At 44.4% G+C, this 12,085-nt stretch overlaps 2 protein-coding genes across 3 annotated transcripts; one reads left to right on the plus strand and one right to left on the minus strand.

Moving 5' to 3' along the window:
* The first annotated feature begins 354 nt into the window (after nucleotides 1-354).
* Nucleotides 355-6,053, plus strand: LOC100828868. Its single transcript, XM_010234326.3, has 5 exons — nucleotides 355-1,401; nucleotides 2,554-3,018; nucleotides 3,165-4,199; nucleotides 4,408-4,561; nucleotides 4,782-6,053. The coding sequence occupies exons 1-5, from the start codon at nucleotides 415-417 to the stop codon at nucleotides 5,717-5,719; spliced, it is 3,579 nt and encodes a 1,192-aa protein (XP_010232628.1). The 5' UTR covers nucleotides 355-414; the 3' UTR covers nucleotides 5,720-6,053.
* A 281-nt stretch (nucleotides 6,054-6,334) lies between these two features.
* LOC100839254 (calcium-transporting ATPase 3, plasma membrane-type) lies at nucleotides 6,335-11,173 on the minus strand. Of its 2 annotated transcripts, XR_001405197.2 has the most exons (8): nucleotides 10,870-11,173; nucleotides 10,440-10,494; nucleotides 8,368-10,313; nucleotides 8,123-8,281; nucleotides 7,508-7,679; nucleotides 7,139-7,437; nucleotides 6,883-6,979; nucleotides 6,649-6,791 (listed from the first exon to the last, which is right to left on the minus strand). XR_001405197.2 is itself a non-coding variant. In XM_010234331.3 (7 exons), exons 1-7 carry the CDS (start codon nucleotides 11,137-11,139, stop codon nucleotides 6,516-6,518), a joined length of 3,177 nt encoding a protein of 1,058 aa, XP_010232633.1. In that variant the 5' UTR covers nucleotides 11,140-11,172; the 3' UTR covers nucleotides 6,335-6,515. The 2 variants fall into 2 exon arrangements, 1 of the variants encoding a protein (XP_010232633.1); XM_010234331.3 differs by lacking the exon at nucleotides 6,883-6,979 and having other exon boundaries at nucleotides 6,335-6,791; nucleotides 10,870-11,172.
* Between the last annotated feature and the right edge of the window lie 912 nt (nucleotides 11,174-12,085).

The following is a 12,085-nucleotide window of genomic DNA, read 5'->3' on the forward strand; positions in this document are numbered from 1 at the left end:
TGCATTAGGTTTGTATGTGACCTTAAGATAATCATCTCACAAAACATAATCGTGAATTTTCGTGTGCATTAGATTTGTACGTGAAAACGAAATAAATTAAAAGGCTGTGACAACGCACATATACTTATACTACTACCGGATATTGACACTATAGTTCTACCAGATATTAATAGATGGGAATATCTTTTTTAGCGTTAGCTCTCTTGTCTTCGCAGTCGCGCTTTGGAATTGGGACTTTGGAAGCACGAGGCGTCGAGGCACACTAGCAATATCTCCCTCCCGGCTCGCACAGTCCCGCTGTCAAAAGAATAAAAATAAAAGCAATATTTCCCTCCCAAACTTTCCCCCCAAATCGCCCTCCCTCCCTCCGTTCCATTTCAAACCCCCACCAGAAAACCTCAGCGCACATCCGCAATGCCTCCCGCGCGCCGCCGCCGCCGCATCGCCCCCTCCACCGGCGCCGACGAGTCCGTCCCGTCCTCCTCCTCCGACCTCCTCGCCCTTGCCGCTACCCTCCTCCCCACCTCCACCGACGCTGTAACTCTCAGGGCTCCTCCTCACCTCAAGCACATCGTCCATTCCCTCCCCGACTCCCACCCCGTCCTGCTCTCCCTCCCACAAACCCTAGCGCCAGCCCTCTCTCCCGAATCGAACCCCGGCTCGCCCCGCGCGGCCGCCGTCCTCCTGCACCTCCTCCTCACCCACCCCTCCCACCCCCCGCGCTGGGACGACCTCCTCCGCCCGCTCGCGCTCCTCCACGACCGCCTAGCGATCCTCGCCACGGACGACCCGCCCCTTGCCGCGCTCGCGGCCTCGTGCTTCGAGCTAGCCTGGCGAGCTGCGGCGCCCGGGCGCGAAGCCCTTGTTGCCCAGACCCTGCCTTACCTCCTGTCCCAGGCGCTCACGTCCGGCTCCAATGCCAGGCCGCTCCTCCGCCGCCTCTTCGAGCTCCGTGAAGCGCTGCCTCTGCTGGACTACACGGATGAGAGCATTTCGGACTTCAAGATGCTCCTGCTGCGCTGCTTTGTGTCCCCGCAGTTCCTCAAGGCCGAGGAAGGGAGGAAACTCTTGGCGCTGGTGCTCGGCGTCAGTGAGGGGCTCGCTAGGGAGGGCCTGGAGCTCATGAGGGCACAGGTGGGGATGATGCGAGGGAGGCGGGCGGCTGTAGTTGCCTATGGGGAGGTGGTTTTCAGAGCGTGGAAGGATGGAGGGTGGGTTAGGGGGGAAATTGGGGAAGGGTTTCTGCAGGGGATGGTCGAGGCAGCTGTGCATGCTGCGAACAAGGAGGTCGCCAAGGCTGCCAGGAGGGTGCTTTGGGTGTTTGTGGAGCAGAAGGTGGTGGCTGGAGTTGAAACTTTGGTGTTCAGGCTGTCTGAACCTGTGCTGTTCCGCTCATTGCAGGTACATGGCTTGTCTTGTTCTTCTGTGATGGCTCTGTATGTGGCTATTGTCAATAGGAAGTGGTGAATGAGGCATGAGAATACAATATAATATTGATTTCCTAAGACAAAGCTTCAACCAACAATTACTTTGTTAATGTGCGTTTTACATGCTGTAAAATTGCTGTCATTAGATTCTTATTGAAAAATACTGTGAATTTCTATCACAAACCATATATCAACGGTGTAAATGTCAGTCAAAGGCCCGTCTTTATGGATCAAAATATGCCTTACGTTCTGAAACAGAGAGAGTACAATGGCTTGCTTTGAAGAGGTGTAATAATAACTTGGAATTGTTTGCTCTGTGGTAGATGAAATTACAATTTTGAGTGAATTGGCCATAAATTATGATAGTTCAATGGGTTGTTTTGAAGAGGCGTAAGAATGACAGGTAGCAGACTTTGCTAAGATGCCTGGTCCTTGTAGTAGGGTTATTCTCACATCCAAGCATGGTGCTACTTGAACATAATCATGGAACTAGCATGTTCTTGCTCTCCACTTTGTTAGAACTCTAGAAGTAGCATTATTTTGGTTTCTTGGATAATTAGTCAATTTTTCACAGTGATGTCTGAAAAATATAACATAATCAATTGTTAACAGAACTTTTAAGTACTTACTGCCATGACAAAAAAAACATTTAACTTGCTGCATAATTGTAAACTTCAACAAGTGTCCGTATTTCACATAACCTCTTCGGATGATATTTTAGTATGCCAGTTATTGTTCCTTTTGTTTTATTATATCATCTTAGGTTGTTGAACTTCCCACAAGAGAGAGCTGAGAGCTCATTCTTAAGCCTTAACAATTATCAGGTTCTTATAAAATGAAATTGGTCAGTACGGTGATAATCTAGATTAATAGTGTGCCTGGTGTGTTATATTCCTTTCAATCCAAATAAACAATGAAATAGCAATAGATTGAACATTTGATCAGTGAATATTGAACAGTAACATTGGCCAAGTTATATTTCTTTTGGGTGGAATACTTTAAGTTGGATTTTTTTCCCCTCCAAAAGATGTAGTCGCGTTCCTGTTTTGTCAGGAAACAAGATAGATATGAACCCCTTACATCTAATACATTTTTTTTGGTGATCCCAATAAACTACTTTTTGCAGGTTGCGAACTCTAATGTTCGACATAATGCTTTACATCTTCTATTAGATTTGTTTCCCCTCGAAGACCCAGATGTGACAAAGGATGTCAATGATCCTCTATTAGAGAAGCAGTTCTTCTTGCTAGACAAACTTCTCACGGATGACTGCCCAGAAATACGAGCAGTTGCAGTTGAAGGGCTTTGCCGTATTCTTAACCAGTTTTGGGAAGTTATTCCGTCACCAACTATTTCAAAGTTTTTGAGGAAAATTGTTGACAATACGTCCAAAGATTCTTGCAATGATGTTCGTCTGTCAACATTGAATGGCCTGATATACTTGCTTGATAATCCACAAAGTCATGACGTACTGAAAGTTTTACTTCCTAGATTAAGTGACATAGTCTCTGATACTGCTTTATCTGTCAGAGCTGCTGCTGTTGATCTCCTTTTAGCTATTCGTGATCTTCGATCCTTCCAATACAACAAGGTATGGTACATAGTCATTGTACACATATTTTGATTTACACCGTAGCCTGAGTAACCATCGATGTAAAATTTCCAGTTTCAGCACATAGGCTAGAGTATTTTTTATACTTTCAGTAGGGATTGTTAATACGCCCTTTTCTGTTGCAGGTTGTAGGTTTGGGTACTTTATTATCTTCACTTGCAGATGATCATCCCCGTGTTGCTCGAAAAATCACAAAGCTTCTTATTCCTTCTTATTTTCCATCAAAGTTGTCTTTGAAAGAAGCATGTGCTCGCTGCATTGCACTCATAAAGAGATCACCGACAGCTGGGGCAAGGTTTTGTGAATATGCTCTTTCAGAAGGATCATCCCCAAGGTCTCTTGTTGAGCTTATCAAAGTCTCTATTACTCTGGCATTGTCACCATCAGGATCAGGAATGAACTCAGACCAGATCGATGGTCTTGTAATTGCTTCGGCAAAACTAATAAAAGGCTTATCTGAAGAGGGATCTAGTTTGGTTCCTTTGAGAGAGTTTGCAAATGGCAAGTTGAAGTTGCTCTTGAAAACTGCAGTTTCTGATGGTGCCCAGGCTGCTCTTCTCAGTATCGTTCCAGTGCTATCGCCTGATGATCTATCTTTGTTGCATGTTGAGTGCATGGATATAGTTGTGAGTGCTGCTGTGACTTCCAAGCAAGAAGAACGTCAAGAAGCATTGTTGGCAGCACATAAGTTGATACATTTGAATGGCTGTTCTGATGAAATGTTTGAAGCACTGATTAATATTTTGCAATCTAAAGCCTCTGGTTTTGCTGGGATCTATGGAATCGAATCTCCATTGTGCCCTGTTGCATCTTCAAAGAGGAAGAAAGGGAAGTCGCTTAAGAAGACACCAGCAAGGTCTGATGGTGTGGATGGAAATGGATCATCCACGTCAGTAATCTTGAATGATGAAGAACTTGCTGCTGTAGCAGGAACATCATGGCAGATAAATGAAATACTGAAAGCTGATGAAATGAGAAATGCCTTTCTACAATCTTATGCAGAAATTGCATTATCGTCTCTGAAGGTCGTTTCTCAAGTGTACATCGAACAGTGCCTACACATAGACTCTTTAGACCTTACTCCTGTGTTGGCTTATTTGAGTCTGGCTACACATAGTGCTCTTCAGGATATTGATCAATCCGATATTGGCTGCTCTGAGGTGAGTTGATTTACACTGAGCCACTGCAGTGATTATGTTGTTGATAAACAGTACTCATCTAGTCATGATCAATAGGAAGCCTGAACTGAGATTTGTTGATTGCACTACTGTTCTTAGAGAGCTTTCTGCAGATTTTTGTGAATATTGTCCTTCCATTTTATAAGTCAATATTTTGTCTTGTCTCATTGTAATTTTCATCTTGTGTCAGTCCACAACTGTCAATCAGTCGTTGGATCATCTGCTGAAATGTTATGACAAACTTCTAAATGGATCTGTTTCTGTTTCTGCCAACTCGTCGTCAACATTGAACACGAATAAGAAATCTGCAAAGCATAAACACCAGCAGCAGCACGTCCATGAAGGTATGGCTACACCAAAATTCTAGTTTTTTTATGTGATAAACCTGTTTGTAGTTTGAACTGAATCTTGTATTCATCAACTAAATAGTTTTTCTGATATTCTGAAAGCATGCAAATAATGTGAATAACTAGATTTCATGTTAGCGATCTGTGCATATCATTATCAATCCTGCAGAACTTTGCATAATACCTCGTAAATAAGTGAGTGATGCACTTTTTGCAGGAAATGCAGTGAAAGGCACAATAAACGTTATCATGCTTGGCACTTCAATTCTTAAGTTTATTGTCGACACAACAACCATCAAGCTTGTTAACGATAGTAAAGTAAGATGTGTCAAATTTGCATCATCTTACACAAAATATGCAGTGTCAGCCATGGAAAGACATCATGAGAGCTCATCATTCATGGGGGATGATCTGAAAGACATACTGATACTTATACGAAGCTCCTTCTCATACGCAGCCAAGCTGCTTCATTTGGTGCTGGCAAACTCAACCGAGTCATCAAGTCCCCCTGAAGAGGCTTTCCTCCTTGCCAATAATCTTCTTGATCTTGTGCCTTCTGTTGAATCCTTTGCAGGCTCGAGATTTTCTCTCACTTTAGTCTCTGTTGTAAAGCAGTGGTTACCAGTCCTCATATTGGGTCTTGGATGCTGTTGCTTGATTGGACCACAGAATGAGATGACTAACAACCTGTGCAGCTTGCGTGACTTGGATTTGCCACTATGGGTTGCTGCTCTGGCAAAGAACGAGCTGCTTGATGCTGAAGAAGCTAGGCAGGATGATCAGAGCGAGCAGGGCAGCGAGCATGAGGACTCACAATCAACCAGAAAGCTAGCAGAAATGATGGTGATCCTGCTGAAGAAAGGAAGCTCGAGGATCCTGGATTCTGTGGGTGGCATTTTGCTGTCCATCCTCCAGTTGGCATTGCAGAGAGCAGAGTATGGCATGGTCTTTGGCTTGACACGCTTTGTTTGTACCAGGTTGCTTGGAAGCAACTCGTTGGCCTCTGAGAAGCTGCCGCTCACTCGTGGTTCCCTCCGTGAGAATTTTTATGACATCGACAGGCATTCCAGGGACGACCTTGCTGATGATGAGGGTTCAAGGCAGCAGTTGGAGAGTGCAAAAGAATTGATAAGATCAGTTATCTCTGACCTCTGATGTATATACTGATGTTGTCCGTGGGAAGTTAGTCATCCTGGGCCATGGCCAGTGCGTCCTACGTTTGTGTAGAATTTCTATGTAGATATATGGTCGTTTATTTCTTGATTCGAAAAGCAGCTCTTTTCAATTTACTGCGGTTTGGAAATGCAGCATGGAATGCGTTGTAGGCAAAGTATTTTGTAATACTCCCTCCGTCCAACAAAAGATGTCTCAAGTTCGTCAAAATTTGAATGTATTTAGATGTGACTTGGTGTATAGATGCATTCAAATTTAGTCAAAATTGAGACATTCTTTGTTTAACCGACGAGTAGTACATTGTGTACCTTGCAACTGTGCTATGGCATCTAGGTAACATAAATCGTTAGTTGAATCAAATGAGCAGCTGATTGATTAACTTAAACACCATGTCATCATTAAAGAGCAACCATTTGTGGTGATGTGACACGTGGAATGCACGAGCACTAAACTGCTGACTTGTTGGAACAAATCAATGCTCGTGTTGTGTACTTGTGTGTGCCCTATGTATGAGGACCCCTACACCAGTTGAATCCTCATAATACAAAGTTAGCGTATGGTCGTCGAAATCTAGAAAATTATCGTGCTTGTGCAATCTGTACTGCATGGCTGATCTGGGGCATGCAGAAAGTGCATTGAACTGAACGTTTCTTTGCAATATGCTGCCAATCTTGTGCCAGCCCAACATTATTGTACACACTACATGAAAAATGATAATTTACTGACCATCATCAGCTCACCAGGACCCTATATACATTGCCAGAGTTCCTGGTGTAGCCTATGACGCTGTATGTTTGTCATCTTCTTTACGAGGTTGCACAGGAATCAACTTGATCGCAGCAGCGATGGGCATTCCAAGGAAGCCAAAGAGGACACAAAGGAGCCACTGTTGCTGGGTCAGAGGTGTGGTGTTTGCAAAGTCGCCCAGGAACTGGACCAGGATGAACTGGAAGATGATGGTGCCAGTGAGGACGCCTATGAAAATAGAGTTCTCCGACAGGCCCTTCAGAACATTGACCTCCTCCATCTCTCTCGAGCTTACCTCATTGAACACCTACGGAGCATACAATAGATCAGAACTGAAGTATACAGGAAAAATATAACAAAATTGTTTTGTTCTACATGGACAGAAAAGAAATGGAGACCTCCAAATCAAGAAAATCATTTGTTACTGTTGGTTATCCTGTTGCCCTGACATTTCACATCAAATTATAACTAATGTCATGCTATCTTCGCTTTTCTCTGTAAAAAAAGAAGAAGATAAATTCAACTCGTACTGGGATTGTTATCACATTCTCCTTCAAACCCTATCTGGTCCTGTCTATTACTCCTTTCTTCCCCATTATATTTTTCAGAGCAACAATAGTGAAAAAGGAGAGGATTTTGTGACTGCCGACTTACCTGGCAAAAGACAAAAGTGTTGAATATGATTGTATTTACAACGATATCAGACTGGGAACCTTCAAGCCCAAATATGTATCTCCCTTGAGTTTGTAGATACCAGATGACGGTGAATTGGTATAATGACTGCCCCAGAATATTCCTCCACATCACATTTGTGATGAATTTCCCTGTCCTTCCTACTGGTGCTTTCTTCATCAAGTTATCATTAGGTGGTTCGGTGGCAAGTGCTAGCGCCCCTAGGGTGTCCATGATCATGTTGACCCAAAGGAGTTGAACAGCTGTTAGTGGTGCATCTCCTGGCATAAGATTGTGTAAACCGTGAGAAAGAAATGTGATGGAACTAACAAAATGATGAGTAGGGTATACCTGTAAAGCATGCAGACGAGAAGTTAACTAGTAAAGCAACAACATTAACAGTCAGCTGGAACTGCACAAACTTTTGGATGTTTACGTAAACAGAGCGTCCCCATTTTGCAACAGTAACAATTGTGGAGAAGTTGTCATCCAGAATTACGACATCGGCACTCTCTTTCGCTACCTGCATAAAGCAATTTATACTGAGAGAATCTCTGCCACAAACCCACACAGTGCTTGACTGGCACCAGAAATTCAAATTATGGAGAATACATAAGTTAATATCCCCCCCCCCCCCCCCCCCCACACACACACCCACTATTAACCAGATAAATATATGCACTTCACTTCCAATTCAACAGCAAAAAACAGTACTAGCCAAAGCTCAACCAGTAAAATAATAGTAAATTAAACCAACGTACTATTATAGCCTTATGGGTAATACACACTCCACAGTTCCATTCCATCTTAAAGCCAATTTTCTGTTTATAATTTCATGTACAACTTAATATTGATGTATAGGCCTCAAATGTTTCAAGGCTATGTACAATTTCATGTAAAACTTAATATTGATTATAGGCCACAAATGTTTCAAGGTTTGTACAAATTACTCAGCAGGGTTATTACCTCTGTCCCTGCAATGCCCATGGCAAGTCCAATATCTGCCTCACGTAGTGCAGGTGCGTCATTAGTGCCATCACCAGTCACAGCAACAACTTCATTGAACGTTGTACGCAAGTGCTTCACAAGTGTATGCTTATCAAGTGGTGACGACCGGGCTAGTACCTTCAGCGCACAGGATTGACACATGAGAATTCCCTTGATGGATAAACACTTGCGAAGCTAAGATAAAATGTTTTGACATGAAAAACCTGGATTTTAGGAATCAGCTCAAGGAGTTCTTTGGGGGTTTTCTCTCTGAACTCGGCACCTTCAATGGCAAGACCATCAGTAAGTATACCACATTCACGAGCAATTGCCCTTGCTGTATTAATATTGTCTCCTGTAACCATTTTCACTGCAATACCAGCGGACCGGCAACTTGCCACAGATTCCCTGACACCCGGACGCACAGGGTCTTTAATACCGACAATGCCAATGAATGTGTATCCTTGTAGTGGTATTTCCTCGTGATTAAAACCATGTTCCAATGCCTTATAAGCAAGGCAGAGTGTCCTAAGTGCTTCACTAGAAAAGGTTTCAATGATACCGTTGAACTTGTCAGCAGTTTTTCTATCAAGGGGAACAATACTACCTCTATCATCTATGAACTTATCACAGGCAGCCAATACTATTTCTGAAGCACCCTTACAATGTGCACGGTATCCTCCTCCAGGAAGCTCGAGAATAACACTCATCCTCTTCTTGGTTGAATTGAAAGGCTCCACTTTAACAATCTTAGTTTCCTGACGTTTTTGTTTATATTTTCCATCTAATGACAGTGCAAATTCCAACAAAGCTGCTTCAGTGGGGGTACCAAGTATATCAGGCTTCCCATCTTGGTTAATCACCACTTCACCACCAGTGTTGTTAAATATAGACTCCAGAAGAGTTTGTGCAGCAATCCCTGGGATTTTTGGAGACAAACTAGAAGGAATCAGCAGATCATTAACTTCCACGGTGTTTCCACATATGCAGGCCTTGACAACAGTCATGCGATTGGTTGTCAGTGTTCCTGTCTTGTCACTGCAAATGACTGTTGATGATCCCATAGTTTCGCAAGCAGCCAACTGCCGGACCAGTGCCTTGTCGTTCATCATTTTTTTCATTGCATATGCAAGGCTTAGTGTGACTGCTAATGGCAATCCCTCAGGCACCGCAACAACAACAATTGTAACTGCAACAGCAAAATGATTCAATATCTCTAGCACATCATCTCCAGACCAGCTTAAAAGAAGCCCTTCATGATATTTTTGACCAATTAACCCTTGTGAGAGGACAATGAAAGTTAAGACAGCAAAGAATAGACCGATTTTCCCAATAATATTCGCAACTCCATTTAGTTTAACTTGCAGTGGAGTTTCATCATTCCCACCTTCGGTGAGAGCAGCCATTAGTTTGCCCCATTGTGTCCGCATCCCAACCGCTGTAACCAGCATTTGGCAGGACCCATCTAGGACTTTGGTCCCTGATAAAAGAAAAGGTTTGCCTTCATTTACATCAACAGGTTCACTCTCTCCAGTTAGACTGGACTCGTCGACCAAAACAGAAAATCCAGAAATGAAGAGACCGTCCGCAGGAACCTGATCTCCAACTGCTAGATGAACAACATCACCGGGAAGAAGATCATCTATCAACATCCTTTGTCTGAATTCGTTCCTTGTAACTTGAACAAGAATTTTCCTTTTCTCTCTGTCCAGATCCCTGAATTGCAAAGACTGCTGATAGTCACTTGTTGCGCTAACAGAAATGACAAGCAGGATACTCGCAACAATTCCAATGCCATCATGGGAGCCATTTGGCCAACCTTCTGTGGCAGTGCCAACAGCCAAGGAGACAAAAGCACATGCAGTAAGAATGATAAGAGTAGTATCTTGCAGTGCTTCCGATACGAACTCCCAGAGGCCGCGGACCTCACTCTCAGCAAACTTGTTTACTCCATATATTTCCTGCCTCCGATTCAAGAGGTCCTCATCTGTACTAATCCCATCAGTCAATGATGTTGCTAACTTATCTGCAATTCCAGCTGATTGGCCTTGTGCAGTCAACCTTTTAGTGTCACGACTTTCAACAATAGATGTCAGTTCATCGGGATCAATCCGAAATCCTGCAGCTTTAACATCTTCAGGAACAACGTACTCATTCTGAAGTGAAATACCTGAGCATATATGTTTATGGTAACATGCTTAGTTACTAGCAAGGTTCAAGGCCGCATTCAAGTCTTTTTTTTGGCAAAATAAGCTATAAGATAAAGAACCTGAATCATTATTTAGTTACGCAGTACCATTTTGTAACTGCACAGCGCCTTTGGATGCAAATACAGAAACCCGCGGCTTCTCCTGCAATACATATATACATTCTTCCCAGTTACTACCATGAAAGATCACCCCAGTTGTTTACTGAAGAAAGAGGGGAAATTAGCACAGTTATATTGCACAACTGCAGGTGCTAAAACTTACTCCCTCCGTTCCTAAATACTTGTCCTGTTTTAGCGCAATTTAGGAACGGAGGGAGTACTCCGTAAGAAAAAACGAGGGAAGTACAACCACAGAAGCATCCTAGGTCTAAGAAGATTTGTTTTTTTTAGTCAGCAAACGATGTCAGCTACAAATTTCACGGAGAGGATTGTTTCTTAAGCTCTGATTCCAAACACAACAATCCGTAAAGCCTATCTATCTAACTAACTAAAGAGAGAGATAGAGAGAGGGTCAGACATGTTGAGCTCGATTGGAGTTGGAGAGCTCTCCGGCGGCGGCAAAGGGGAAGCGGCGGTCGGAGCTCTCCACTCCACAGCACGGCTTCCGGCGACACGACCGCCGCAGCGTTACCGTCGTCGCGCCGAAACCCGGGCGCGCCCATGGGTTAGGTGGGATTCGACGGCAGGGGAGAGCTTGCGGTGCGGGGGATGACGCTGTGCCGGGGAGGGAGAAGGCGAGCTGGAGGGGCCGAGCAAAGAGGCAAACGCACAGAACGCCGTTGTGCATTTTGTTTTTACTTTAGATATTCCGGACGCATCAATGGCTCGTCCTTTTTAACTGTGCGTCTGTTTCCGATACATGATTATGGTGGAGATGTTGTGCACCAACACTCGATGGCGAGCGTTCCGGGAGCATGTTCGCAGTCGGCGATCGAGTGTTGTGAGATCCCGCGTCACTGGCGGTGTGAAAAAGTTATCATCAGGATAGCCTCCATCAAGTGAACTAGTTTTCCAAACCAAGAGGTGAACTGATTTTAAAAGTTTAGTTCATTCGGTTCAACTTAGTAGAGTCAGATGGTACTTATCTTGTTCGCACAACTCTACGCACCATCCACTTAATGTTGCAGATTTTGTGGATGCGCCAGACTCTTTCACTAGAGACCGCAGCCTCAACCAATTTTTCAACTGGACCGATATCTTTGCCCACATGTCGGAGTGAGGCGACACGACTTCCTTAGGTCTCGATGCGCTATACGGGAGAACGTGATTACTTGGTGACCTAAGGGCGTGTTTGGGTGACCGCAGGGCGTCGGACTGCATCGCACGCGCAATATAGTATCGGGTCTGCAAGCATGCATCTACAATGCAAACAATGACTGCATCAAGGTGTTTGGGGATTCAATGAAGCCAACGGCGTCTGGGCCAATGCAGGAACAATGCCGACGGAGGGGAAGGAGGAGGGGCGGCGCATCGAAGGGGAAGGAGGAGGGCCGGAGGAGAGGAAGAAAGAGGGGCGGCGTCAGAGGGGAGGAGGAGCGGATGGCGGAGGAGATCGACAGAAGGCACATAGGAGATCGATGGGAGCCAACGATGGAGATTGAAGGGAGGCCCACTACTACAAAACGGTCTATATGTCACGGCACATCAGTAACGGGTCCGGCACAACCGTTACTGATGAACAACATCAGTGTCGGTCGCGGCCGCGACTGTTACTGATGAACAGAGCGGGGTCT

This window comes from Brachypodium distachyon, chromosome 1 (genome assembly GCF_000005505.3).
Source record: "Brachypodium distachyon strain Bd21 chromosome 1, Brachypodium_distachyon_v3.0, whole genome shotgun sequence".
NCBI classification, from domain to species: domain Eukaryota; kingdom Viridiplantae; phylum Streptophyta; class Magnoliopsida; order Poales; family Poaceae; genus Brachypodium; species Brachypodium distachyon.